Source organism: Spermophilus citellus (genome assembly GCF_964194105.1).
Source record: "Spermophilus citellus genome assembly, chromosome: 7".
NCBI lineage: Eukaryota > Metazoa > Chordata > Mammalia > Rodentia > Sciuridae > Spermophilus > Spermophilus citellus.
In genome coordinates, this window is record NC_138188.1 from 110,529,027 (window position 1) to 110,542,887 (window position 13,861).

General features: G+C 38.8%; 1 protein-coding gene across 3 annotated transcripts in view; it reads right to left on the bottom strand.

The window, feature by feature from the left end:
* TFRC (transferrin receptor) overlaps positions 1-13,680 on the bottom strand; it is a 31,908-nt gene extending 18,228 nt beyond the window's left edge. Inside the window, exons 1-7 of one of the 3 annotated variants that reach the window (XM_081301998.1) lie at positions 13,544-13,680; positions 6,888-6,946; positions 4,717-4,918; positions 4,045-4,246; positions 2,956-3,105; positions 2,592-2,691; positions 1,064-1,177 (exon numbers count right to left, since the gene is read on the bottom strand). In XM_081301998.1, the coding sequence (XP_081158124.1) occupies positions 1,064-1,177; positions 2,592-2,691; positions 2,956-3,105; positions 4,045-4,246; positions 4,717-4,918; positions 6,888-6,923 (804 nt within the window). In that variant the 5' untranslated portion in view covers positions 6,924-6,946; positions 13,544-13,680. Of the gene's footprint in view, positions 1-1,063; positions 1,178-2,591; positions 2,692-2,955; positions 3,106-4,044; positions 4,247-4,716; positions 4,919-6,887; positions 6,947-13,419 lie in introns of all 3 variants that reach the window. The other 2 variants (XM_081302000.1, XM_081301999.1) reach the window with 2 other exon arrangements.
* Between the last annotated feature and the right edge of the window lie 181 nt (positions 13,681-13,861).

Consider the following 13,861-nt stretch of genomic DNA (forward strand, 5'->3'; position numbering starts at 1 on the left):
CAGCTATACCATTCCTCCATATTTATCCTAAAGAATTAAAGTCGTCATACTATAGTGATACATGCATACCCATGTTTATAGCAGCACAATTCACAACAGCCAAATTATGGAACCAACCTAGGTGTTGATCAATAGATGGATGAATAAAGAAAATGTGGTACATATACACAATGGAGTTTTATTCAGCCATAAAGAAAAACAAGGTGCTGGAGCTATAGCTCAGTGGTAGAGTGCTTGCCTAGCACGGGTGAGGCACTGGGTTTGATCCTCAGCACCACATAAAAAGTAAACAAAGTGACATAAAAAATAAAATGTAATTTTCAGAAAAATGGATGGAACTTGAGAACATGTCAAGTGAAATAAGCCAAACTCAGAAGGTCAACGATCAGAAGTTTCTCTCACATGTAGAAGCTAGAGAGGAAAAAAGGAAAAGAAAAGGGGAGTGGGTTCCTTGTGAAAATCAAAGGGAGATCGATACAGGAAAGGGACCAGGCAGGACAAGTTGAGGGTAAGTGGAAATATTGGAGAATTATATTGGCCAGATCATATTGTTGTTATATTCATACATGCATACATAATAACAAATCCTACCTTTACATACAACTATAATGATCTTGTCCTTTGTGTAGCATGTTTTAATTTCCTCTTTAATAAAACATAACTGAATTCTATACACACATAAAGCCGGGTTATACAGACGTAATTTAAATTGCTTTCACTTAAGCTTTTTTTTTTTTTTCCTTTTATTACTGGAGACTGAACACAGAGGCTCAACCACTGAACTACTTAGGTCCTCCCTAAGTTGCTGAGGCTGGCCCTCAAAAATTGTGATACTCTCAACTTATTGAGTAACTGAGATTATAGGAGTGTGCCCATGCCCTGCTCATTTAAGCATTTTTTTATTATTTCATTTTCATAGACAATGATGGCTGGCTACAAAATACTAGGAAGTGAATATGCCATAGTTTTGAAGTATCCTATGATTTTAGATAAATGAAATTTGACAAGAAATAGCATTTAACTAACTAGTAAGATACCATTGAATTTGGTAACCCATACTCACCTTTTCTGCAAAAGTGATTTTCCCAGCTTTAACAATCACTAAAGATCCATTAACAGGAACATTTAAATCCTCAAAGTCTTTTTTAGTGCCAAAATTAGCATGAACCAATTTGCCCTAGAACAAAGACAGTAGGTTTAATGAGCATTAATGAGCTGTATCAGAACAGCTATAGAATCTGAAAGAGGAAACCAAGAAAGGGAGGGAAAAAAAGTGTGTGGGGGGGGTCAAAGCCAAAAAGATATTGTAAAGTTCTGAATGTCAAAACTGGTCAGTTATCAGGAGTAAAACCAAGATTCCCAGCATTCTTTATTTATGCTTTTGCTTATCACATGATGGCTTTAATTTAAAGACTATTTTACATTGCTTCGGATATTTCTGGGGAAAAGAAGTGATAATAGGATATACTAAACGCAGAGGCATATACAGGTTATCATAGAAGCACCAATGACATAAGATTTCCATTCCTGAATCTCAGACAATTAAGGACATGCCTAAGTTTTAACTGAAGAGTGTAATAAATCTTTCCAAAAAATTGTTAAATACTATATTAAAATAAGGTGACTTGCATAAACCAACTTTTAGATGTTTGCATAAGTTGTCATCAAGTTTCTAAACTATTAGTATTCACTATTGGTGAACAACATTAATAACCCAATATCTGAATATAGAAAAATTGCAGATGAACTAAAATCTCAATGTTACATAACAAAACAATCACCCCATCTCCAAATGATACAGGTGACCAATCAGGAATGCAGAAAACCACCATAAAACTTCATCTGGTGCAGAAGGCACCCATTAAATATAAAGCCAACATACAAATATGTGATTTATAACTGGCAAATAATCTGACATTTTATTATTTACTTTTATGGTGATCAAACCCAGGGCTTTGTATATACATAAGCATGCTACCAACACTAAGTCATACCCCCAGCCCAAGGTGGATATTTAGCTGTTCCAAAGGGGAGTTTGATATGTACATTCATTAGCAAATACCACCATGTGTCTGGCACTCTCCAAGGCTATGGGACATGTCATAAATGAAACTAATCTCTAGTTTACATTCAGTGGAAATAAATAGTTGGTGTTAGGTGCTAGAAGTATATGAAAGGGAAAAACAAAACAAACAAACAACAATAACAACAAAAAAAAAACCAGTAAGAGGAAAGTAATTAGAGAGGAGCTACTTTTTTGCATCCCCAATCCTTTTTATTTTATGACAAGGTCTTGCCAAGTTGGTTAGGACCTCCCTATGTTGCAGAGGCTGGCATGGAGCTTGTGCTGCTCTTGCTTCAGCCTTCCAAGTTGCTGGGATACAGATGGGGGTGCATCACAGCACCCCATGGAAGGCAAGTTTTATAAAACTTCATAAAAGGCTTATAAAACTTTATAAAAGGTTTGAGGTAGGAACATGCTTGAGTTTAAATGGTAAACAACAAGAAGGTCAAAGTGACCAGAGCAGAATGAGTGAAGAGGAGAGCTATTCATCAGAGTAGCATTTCATGCACTGTTTTGCCTTACTTACAGTAACTGTTGTAGCTTTACTGTATGCCACGTAACCCTTTGGATTCTCCAACAGATACGGCAGGCTATTATTCAATAGAATCACCGAGTTTTGAGCATGGCTAAAAAAAGATTAAATTAAAATGAAGCTAAGGCCAACCTTGGGGAAAAATATATTAAATAGCTTGAATACATTTGAATTATCTAGCTTGAGGGAATTTTGCTCTAAATCTTTTTTTTTTTTTTTTTTTTAAGTATGTTTCTAGAACATATGTTCTATGCTCTAAATCTTAAAACTTGTTTTTTACTTTTAAAGTCATTGCTATGGTTAACATGACTTGAAAGTCATTACTTCTATAAAATAAGTTTATGATCTTTTGACATACCTGCCTTTGACCTGAATCTTAACATAGTGTTCGTCACGCCAGACTTTGCTGAGTTTAAATTCATGGAATTGATTTTCTATAAAATAGGCAAGACTTTCATCTTTCTGAGACCCAGCCTCACGAGGAATATATGTATTTTGATTCAACTGCCTAGAGGGGAAAAAAGTCTGTTAAAACATTTATAAAACATTTATCCCAATCACCAAGCAAATTGTTTTAATCCCAGAGCTCAGAATTATCCTCACAATTAAATGAACTATGACCCAAACTTCCTAAAATGACCAGATAGAAAAAAAAAAATCAGAAGAAAAAAGATATGTAGTTTCAATTTTTACCTCTTTGAAGCATTTTGAATCCCCTGGAAGCAAAACTGTCAGAACTCACATGGTTCTTACTAATGATACTCAGCCCACTAATTTTTTGCCCCTGTCTCCCATGGACCACACTTAATTTGTCCATAATGCCTATGAAGTAAAAATACCAAAATTGCTAATTTAAGACTGAAAGAATTCCTACATTGAAAATATAGGAAGCTAGCAAAAGGTAAAAAGATGATTTGTTTTTTACAGAGACATGTGTTTGAAGAAGATGGGACAGAAACTTTATAAGGATATCTCTTGGGTTATGAATTAATGAGTGAGAACCAGCAGAAATCAAGAAATAGTAGAGCATATATCAAATCAGGCAGTCAAAAAAGTTATGACTGTAGAAGATGAAAGAAACTATGCCCTTGTGGACAGTAGCAGAGCTCAACACATTGTGACAAAAGGCTAAGATGGAACTGATCAAAGCAGAAAAAAGATCTTGATAATGAGCAATAAGCTACAAAAAAAAAAAAAAAAAAGGATGGCAAAAAGATCAAAGCTATGAAATTTTCAATGGAGAATTCCCAGGAAAGTTCTAACTTTTCTCCACTACTGCTGAGTAATTCTTTGCTGACCCCTTTTTTTCTGTAGCTATAGGGAAATCTTCCCTACCCTAAAAAGCCTCTCCTCAAGACTCACCCTTGTTTTCTTTCACTGCCACCTAATAATCAGTAAGTATGCATTTAGACATTGAAGATGAACTTGTGAAGTAATTAAAACTTACTTGATAGTGCTGGTGAAATCTATGGTATTCAGTTTCTCTGACAACATTGCTTTAAGGTCTGCCCAATACAAGCGAGAAGGTGTTTCATGGAAGTCCTCTTCTGCTTCTGAGTTTTCTGATTCCTCCACCCCTGTTTCTGATTTTCCACAGTCAGTTTTTGATTCTACTCGTTTACAATAGCCGAGATAACCAATCATAAATCCTGAAGATAAAAAAGTTTGAGAAATAAACTTGTAGAACTTATTAATAATCTACACCCATAGAAATCGTTAATTTTTTAAGCTAAATCTTGAAAATACTGATTTTAATTAAATTCTAAGTAGTTTTAAAGTATACAATGCATTTCTGTTTCACAGATTTTTAAACCATTGAATCTATTATATAGTAACTACTTAAACAGTTTATTTGTTCAAACTATAGGTAGGTATGCTTTCTCATCAGAAGCCTTCCTTGAAACCTCAGGCTGAGGTGTATGTTTCTAGCATAAGATATGCACAAGATATTAAAATTATTTGTGTATCTCTCTTCTACTACATTAAATTCAATGGCAGGTATAAAGTATTAGTTATCATTGTACTGCTAGTGTCTAGCATAGAGACACTTAAAAGGTACAAAATAACGATCTGCTGAGCTAAAATAGACTTCTCAAAATTGGTTAGAAGAAACACTTACCAATCAAGAAAAAGATGATTACAGCAATAGTCCCATAGCAGATACTTCCGTTAAACCTTTTTGATTTGGGGACACTGGCCCTCATATTACTGTCAGCATTTTCTTCTTCATCTACAGCTAGTTTCATCTCCACATGACTGTTATCTCCATCTACTTGGCGTGCCAGACTAAACCGGGTGTATGACAATGGTTCTCCACCAAACTGAGATTTAACAAAAAAAAGGAAAGCATTATGGAGAAAAAAAAAAAAAAAAAAGGAATTAGGAACATTTATAAAAACTTGCTCAAGTACTAAACTTGGTTTTTCTTTTCTTTTTTGGTGGGGGGTGGTGGTGGTGGTACTGGAATAGATCCCAAGTCCTAGAACTTGCTAGGCACTATACAACTGAGCTACATTTCACAGCCTGTTTTATTTTAAGACAGGGTCTCACTAAGTTGCCTACACTGGCCCTCAACTTGAAAATCTCCTACTACTTCAGCCTCCTGAGAAGCTGAGAGTATAGGTGTATGCCACCATGAACATGCACATGCACATGCACAAGTACCATACTTGGACCATTACTATCACCTGATAGAGTTTTTGTTGTTATTGTTGTATTGAACCAGGGATTGATTGAACACAGGGGAGCTTAATTATTGAGTGAAAACGCCAGTCCCTTTTTAAAAAATTGAGACAGGGTCTCAGCTAAGTTGTTAAAGCTGTTTTTGAACTTGTGATCTTCCTGCCTCAGCCTCTCAAACTGGGATATCAGGTGTGTACCACCATGCCCGACCTACCTGATATACATTATTAAAGGAAAAGAAGTTCCTCTTTCAAATTAACAACCTTCTCTCTGCCCAGTTCTGTCAATGGCAGATGAGGGCTAGATCACATACTGGTCTTCTTCATTAAGCTTTTTCATTCAGGATTTCTGTTTGTATATCTCCTCTATACTTTTTTTTTTTTTTTTTTTTTTGGTACCAGGGATTGAACTCAGGGGCACTCAACCCCTACACCAACTCCCCAGCCCTATTTTGTACTTTATTTAGAGACAGGGTCTCACTTGAGTTGCTTAGCACCTCACCGTTACTGAGGCTGGCTTTGAATTTGCGATCCTCCCGCCTCAGCCTTCCAAGTTGTGCCCAGCTCCTCTATACATTTTTTTTAAATATTTTTTTTTTTAGTTGTCAGTGGAACTTTATTTATTTAGATGCGGTGCTAAGATTGAAACCAGTGCCTCACACATGCTAGGCAAGTGCTATACCATTGAGATACAGCTATAGCACCTCCTCCACACATTTTTAAAAGAGAATTCTTCATACTAAGATATCAGATCTTGCTGTGCTGCCTAGGCTGGACTCAAAGGAAGGGTGGATCATACCAGGGGGCATTTTCTGTTGCTATAATAAAATACCTGAAGCTAGATATAAAAAAAAAAAAACAAAACACCTGAATCTAGGGCTGGAGTTGTAGCTCAGTGGTAGAGCGCTTGCCTAGCATGTGTGAGACACTGTGTTGGATTCTCAGCACCACATATAAATAAAATAAAGGTACACTGACAACTAAAAAATATTAAAAAAACAAAAACAATCTAGCTGGGCATGGTGGTGCACACCTGTAATCCCAGTGACTTGGGGAGGCTGAGGTAGGAGAATTTCGAGTTCAAATCCAGTCTCAGCAAAGGCGAGGTGCTAAACAATTCAGTCAGACCCTGTCTCTAAATAAAATACAAAATAGGCCTGGGATGTGGCTCAGTGGTCGAGTGACCCTGAATTCAATCCCCAGTACCAAACAAACAAACAAACAAACAAAACCCACAAGTGAATCTACAGCCTATATGAATCTACCCTATGTGTGATGACATATACATGTAATCCCAGCTACTCAGGAAGCTGAGGTACATACAATTTCAAGTTAGAGGCCAGCCTGGCAATTTAGTGAGATACTATCTCAAAATTAAAAAAGGATTAAGGCTCAGTTGTAGAGTATCCCTGGGCTCAATTCTCAGTACCGCCCCCCCCCAAAGCCTAGATATACCCTTCCTTTATGGGATCTGTATATGCCTCAAAACCTAGTTCAAATGTAAAAGATCACATAAGTATAATTGAGGATATTATTTCATGCTTGCTGGGTGAAAGTCAGGCTTTTATACTTCACATACTTGCAGACAAAAATATTAAAAATATCTTACCAAGTTAGAGATTGCTGATCTGGCTTGATCCATCATTTTGAGTTGCCACAGGGAAGAACCTAATATTAGAATAAAGAATTAATATAATGAGATAGATAATACTATATCAAATTAGTGAGGGCTTTTCATCATCAGAATAGATTATTATATATCAAATTCCTGAATTAAAGCAGGGTAGCAGTGGGATTAGCTTGAAAGACAGGACAGAAACAAAAAATTTGAATATGGACTACCTACTAGCTAATGCTACTCTATCAATGCCAGATTTTGGGAGTGTGTTGTTATATTTTTGTTCTTAGATTAATGCCAAGTAATTAAGGATGAAGTATCTTGTCTGTAATTCATTTTCAGTACGCATGTGTGTGTGTGTATCACCCCTATGTGGCAAATAGCTAACAGTAAATCTAGTTAAAGGGGATAGAAAGAGTATCACTGTACTAATATTTCAACTTTACCTGCAGGCTTGACATATTTGAAAATTAAAATGTGGGGAAAACTAATTAGAATGTCATTCCTGCTAAGCAGATTTAAGCAGCCAAATTTAGCAGCAAAAAGAAAAAGGGACAGGGTTGGGGATGTAGCTCAATGGTAGAGCACTTGCCTAGCATTCAAGACCTTGGGTTTAATCTTCAGTACTGAAAAAAAAAAAAAAAAAAAAAAAAAAAGGTGGGGGAGACAACAGACTATCATCTGGGGGAGGGGAAGACTGAAGCAGAATTAAGTCAAAATCACAAAGCATCTGCAATAGACATGAGAATCCTAATCCTTCATTTAAAACAGTTGCTCTAATAATCTGTTAGATCTTACACACACACACACACCAAAAAAAAAAAAAAAAAAAAAAAAAAAAAACCACATAGGTATGCTATTTTACAGATGAAGACATCAATTACCTAAGAAGCTAAGTGATTTATATAAGGCTGCAAACTGATAATTTTTTTTTTTTTTTTTGGTACCAGGGATTAAAATCAGGGGTGTTTAACCACTGAGCTACATCCCAAGCCCTTCTTAAGGTTTGTTTTGTTTTGTTTGGAGGAGGTACCTTTGGGTTTTTTTGTTTGTTTTGTTTTGTTTTTTAAAGAGAGAGAGAGAGAGAGAGAGAGAGAGAGAGAGAGAGAGAGAGAATTTTTAATATTTATTTTAAATAAAGATGGACACATCTTTGTTTTGTATGTGGTGCTGAGGATCGAACCCGGGACACACGGATGCCAGGCAAGCGCGCTAGCACTACCGCTTGAGCCCCAGCCCCAGCCACCTTTGTTTAATCTAGTATTTTCCACCTCCTTTTTTATGTTTTATGTTGAGACAGGGTCTTGCTAAATTGCTCAAGTTGGCTTTGATCCTCTTGTCTCAGCCTCCAGGGCGGCCAGAATTATAGGCATGTGCTACTGCACCTGGATGCAAACTGATACTCTAAACCTAAAGTATTCTTGGCCAAGGCAGTGGCATATACCTGTAATCCCAGTGGCTCAATGGTCTGGGGCAATATTACAAAATTGAGGCCAGCTGTACAATATAGCAAGACCCTCAGCAACTTAGTGAGAACTGTCTCACTAGGAAAAAAAAAAAAGCTGGGAATATAGCTCAATGGTAAATAGTAAAGCATCCCTGGGTTCAATCCCAAGGAAGGAAGGGAGGGCAGGAGGGAGGGAAATTATATTCTTACCCCTGGAATTAATTTTTTTAAAATTGTAGTTGGACACAATCTTATTTTATTTATTTTTATTGGTGCTGAGATCGAACCAAGGGCCTCGAATGTGCTAGGCAAGCACTCTACTGCTGAGCTATAACCCCAGCCCTTTTTTTTAAAAAAATATTTATTTATTTATTTTTTTAGTTCTCGGCGGACACAACATCTTTGTTGGTATGTGGTGCTGAGGATCGAACCCGGGCCGCACGCATGCCAGGTGAGCGCGCTACCGCTTGAGCCACATCCCCAGCCCCCAACCCCAGCCCTTTTTAAAAAAAATCTATTTTTTAACTGTAGTTGGACACAATACCTTTATTTTATTTATAATCAAAGTAAAATATCTCTGTAACTAAACGTCATGTCAAGTTAAAGCCTTTACTGAAATCATAATTTTCAAATTGATTTGGTCTGAGTGCATCCAGGTACTTGAAAGTGATGTTGAAAATAGACATCTATTACATATAATCCACTTTTAAGTCTTTTCCAAACACAGAAGTACACTTATAGCACATTATTTAAATACCCACAAGGTAGAAAGCATGCCACCTACATAATAAAAGACACTGTGTAAACTGGCTTTAGAGAAAGCCTCCTCTTTTGAAACAGGGTCTCACTGAGTTGCTTAGAGCTTCGATAAGTTGCTGAGGCTGGCTTCAAACTTGCAACCCTCCTGCCTTAGCCTCCTGAGCTGCTGAGATTACAGGCAAGTACCACCACACCTGGCTAAAAAGTTCCTTTCTAAAAAGTACTATTAATCAATTTTTTTTTTTTATCCCCAGGCTTTAAAGACCAAAGTCATATGCAATCTATCATATTCTTAGAAGTACAATCTCTTGCCCCTTCTGGTACAAAGTTTTATCACTACCATTGCACCAAAAGTGTATAACCACAATCACTTGGGCCAGAACCAGAAGGCCCCACCCTAAGCCAATTTTGATCATCCTTTTTCTAGGAGAAAACAGTTTATAAGTTTAAAACTTGTCTGAACCAACCATGCCTCAATTTTTATAGTTTTAAATTAATTTTGTTTATATAATTTTATTTATTTATTGCAGTACTGGGGATGGAACCCAGGATGAAACATCCCTACTAGGCAAACACTCTACCATTGAGCTATACCGTTGGTCATGGAAATAATTTTAAGTCATAACACATTTAAATAAATTATTTAAACAAATTAAATAAACGAGATTGAGTGATTTTCAAATCTATAAACAAGTAGACATTTACACATATTTATTATTTATGTAATTAAAACCAGAGTACATGTTACTGATAAAACAAATGTTATTTTTATTTCAATCTACAGACACAAAATTAATAACGTAACATAAAATAAGTCACTTGAATATGGGAGCACAAGCCTATAATCCCAGCTACTTGGAAGGTTGAGGGATGAGGATCACAAGTTCAAAGACAACCTCAGCAACTTAAATGAGACCCTGGCTCAAAAGTTTTGTTTTTTTTTTTTTTAAGGACTGGGGTTGTGGTTCAAAGATTAAGTGCCCCTGGGTTTAATCTGTGGCAAACAAAACAAAAACCCAAGTGAAATCACTCTAATTTATGTACTCTAAAGGGGCATGGGAGAGAAACTTTTCCTACCAGTTATCAACACCATTCTGTCTATAAACAGTTCTATTAAAAAGCCATATCTAAAAGTCAAAAACAATTCTCATTTGGTTTATTTCAAGATGTCATCACCAATGCTGATTAATCTATTACAAGATATAATCCTAATATCACCTGGATTTTTACACACATTAGTTAACTGTAAAGTTCCCAACGGGGATAGAACTTGGGTACTCATATATGCTAGGCAAGCACTCTACCACCGAGCTATAAATATTCCCCAGCCCTTTTTATCTTGAGACAAGGTCTCACTAAATTGCCCCCTTGCCTCAAACTTGCGATCCTCCAGCCTCAGTCTCTGGAGAAACTGGGTTTAAGGTATAGATCATCACCACACCCAGCTTGAGGGGAAAAAAACCAGTTCAATTCTTATGTGAAACAGAAGGAGGATCTGAAATGTCTTTGAGTTGTGAGACAGAAGATAAACAGGCAAAAGATACTAGGTAGACTACAATCCCAACCTTCCTTAAAATAAAGTCATCTTGCTGGGGATGTACCTTAGTGAAGAACTATCTTGAAATCTCAAACTAATTGTAGTATCTCAAGACTAAGGATCTATAAACATTTCATAGAGCTGGAGGTTGTGGAAGAATTCAGATATACTCTTACCTATTATAACAGACAAAGCCACTACTCACTCTTGTGAAGTAAGAACAAGCCATTTGTCAATACCAGCAAGCCCACTTCAATTTAGAAAATCAGCTACTGTTTCAAGTCTTTGGAGTTCACATAAAAGGAAGTTTCTGTACCCGTTTTTGAGGATCTGTTCTAAAAATCTTCACTGCCTTATGTTCATAATCTGATTTTCTCCTAAATGAGACAGAATACACTTTACCTACATTCTTCCCTGTTCCTTGAGGTCCTATTCATCTCTTCCAGACTCAGCTCAATGCCCATCTTTATGAAGTTTTTTCTGACATATTTCCCTATCCTGGAACACTGGATAATGGACTATGTGTTAATTAATAAGGAGTAAAAATTTTATTTCTTAACAGTATTGGTGCATGATTCATGCATATGAGGTTCCAAATGACATGAAAAAAGAACATAATGAAAAGTTTGGAACTAGAATCTTTCCCATCTTTATCACTAGTCTGGTTTATCCTGAAATCACCAGGTAAATCTTGGGTAGAAGGAAGTTTCTTTAAAAGCAGAAAAACTGCTGGGCACAATGAGTGGTACACTGTGGCAGAATTTCAAGTTGAAAGTCAGCCTCAGCAACTTACTGAATTAGGTAACTTAGCAAGATCCTGTCTCAAAATAATAAATATAAAAGGCTGGAAATGTGGCTCAATGGTTATGTAAGCCCTGGGTTCAATCCCAGGTATCTAAATAAATAAAAGCAGAAAAACTGTAAAATATACCTGGTAGGGTTCTAAAATCTCAAGCACCTGGTTGTAGACAACGCAAACATTTCCTTAGACAACTATGCATTCACCAGGTGAAAAGAAAAGGATTACATGAATTTACCAAACTTGTGCAGGGTGCTCAAAACTCGTGTACTTATACACACACATACACACACACACTCTCACACTCTCACACACACACACACACACATATGAATTCACAAGGGATGGTCAAGGTGCTTCTAGTTAAGAGTTTAATTTTATGGCCTGAAATGAAAGAGCAGTGAAGCAGCAGCTTCCTTCCCATATAGCTTTCTGAAAAGAGATTGCCCAAACTGAAGGTCAGAATTACAGAACCACTCGAAGTCACTGCGATCTGCTCATCAGGGACAGCAGAAAGAAGGCACCTACACAGAAGAGTTCCACAAGGCCATTTTTAACTAGGTTTCATTGTTTGCCTAAGGTTTAGCTAGGAACCTTACTCCATAATAGATAAGCACATTATCAGAAACAAATAACTGGCTTAGGGTTGAGTTACCCAAACTAAATCCTTAACAATGCCTAGGTTTACAGTCATGATTACTTGACAACAGCATCCCAAAGGGGGTGGCGGGGTACTATATTACATCCAACTGTGAGTTCTTCATGTAAAAGTTGTCAACTGTGGGTTCTTCATATAAAGCACACTAAGTTTATAATCCAAAACCATAAAGACAATGCAGGACCCACAAGTACTTTAGAGAGCCTAAACTTAATTTTCGCAGTAAATTCTAGAAGTCAGCTTAAATTTCTTTGTTAATGGGTCAAATTTCCCAGCTCTGAGACAAATGAGTCAGCACCTACTATTACAGACTCCTAGTTAAGCCCCCAATAAAGACGTCGGGCAGCCGAATACTTCTGTACCTGGACAACTATTTCCTATTTCAATCCTCTTAACGGGAAAATACACAATACTGCAGTCCTCTCCATAAGTCATGTACCCCAAGGTCACTGCAATCAGTGGGCAGGGAAAGTGTTAAATGAAAAGAGGTGTCACTAAATATCATTTTCTTACAGACCCTCTCTCCACACAACCACAGTAGAGAGCTGTCCAGCAGAAACAATAAACACAATAGGTCTCAAAAGCCCTTTGATCACACGGCTAATTCCCAGAGTTTACACACAAGTCTTTTTCCTACGGTCTAGGAAAGACTGCCAGCAGTACTCTTAATGTGAACACCTGGGACGTTCTGTTGGATTCCGCCTTGGGAAAATTTGAGAGTCCACACACAAGGCCAACAGGCAGAGCCTGGCAAAAGATCAGGTGGTAGGAGCTCAAATGTTCTCAGAAACTGCCACCTAAATGCCCATGACACTCTCGTAACCGAATCGGGGTCAGCTTTGTCCCTTCTAGCAGTGAGACTAGGCCTTGCAGAAGAGAAGGGTTATAAGCCCAAGGTCACCCAAGAACCCCGACAGCCACTGCTGGGGGTTACTTCCTGGAGCAGCCACGTGCTCCAAGCTCAGCAGTGCTGCTGCAGCGTGGCTGCCCCTGAGCCTGGCTAGGAGGGCATGCAGCTTTTAAGAGCCAGCTAGTGAGGAACAGGGATCGACCCGGCCCGAGGAGCCGGAAGCAGAATGGAGAGAGGGCAGAGCGATGATGGGATATTTTTATTCTTGCCCTAAGCCCTAAAGAAAAACCATTCGCCTCTCCGCGACCAAGGCAGGCGCAAAACGCAGGAGTAAAAGGACGTTCCACTCTGCAGAGCGGCCCCACCCCTCTGCACCTGCAGCCCGCTCTCGGCGCGGCCGCAGCCCCCGGCCCACCAGCTCGCGGCTCCCGCAGCATCCCGCCCGCCCCACCGAGGCGCTGCAACCTCCGCACCTCCCCGCAGCTGCTGGACAGCACCGAGGTGGGGTCGGCCCGGACACCGCTCCAACCCGCCTCCCAGACTGAGGAAAGAACAAGAGGGTCTCTGAAGTTCTAACAGCCGCCGCTCGTCACTCACTCAGGCGCCTCCTCCTCTGTCCGCTACCGCCCAGCCGCTACTCGAGATCCAGACGCCCTCTGAGAGGTTGGCCACCCGCAACCGGCGGCTTATAGCATGGGCCCGCCCCACTCGACCCCCTAGGATTTGCGTCACTTCCTGCCTCACGTACACCTAACGAGGTACTCTAAAGAAACCGCCTGGGGTGATGTGCGCGCGCACCCGGCCCCGGCCCTCCGCTTGGGTGCGCCGGGTGGGGCGAGGTCTTAGAGAAAAGGCGCCAAGACCGCAGGTGCCGGGGGAAGCCGAGCGATTGGCGCACTGGCTTTCTACTGGGCG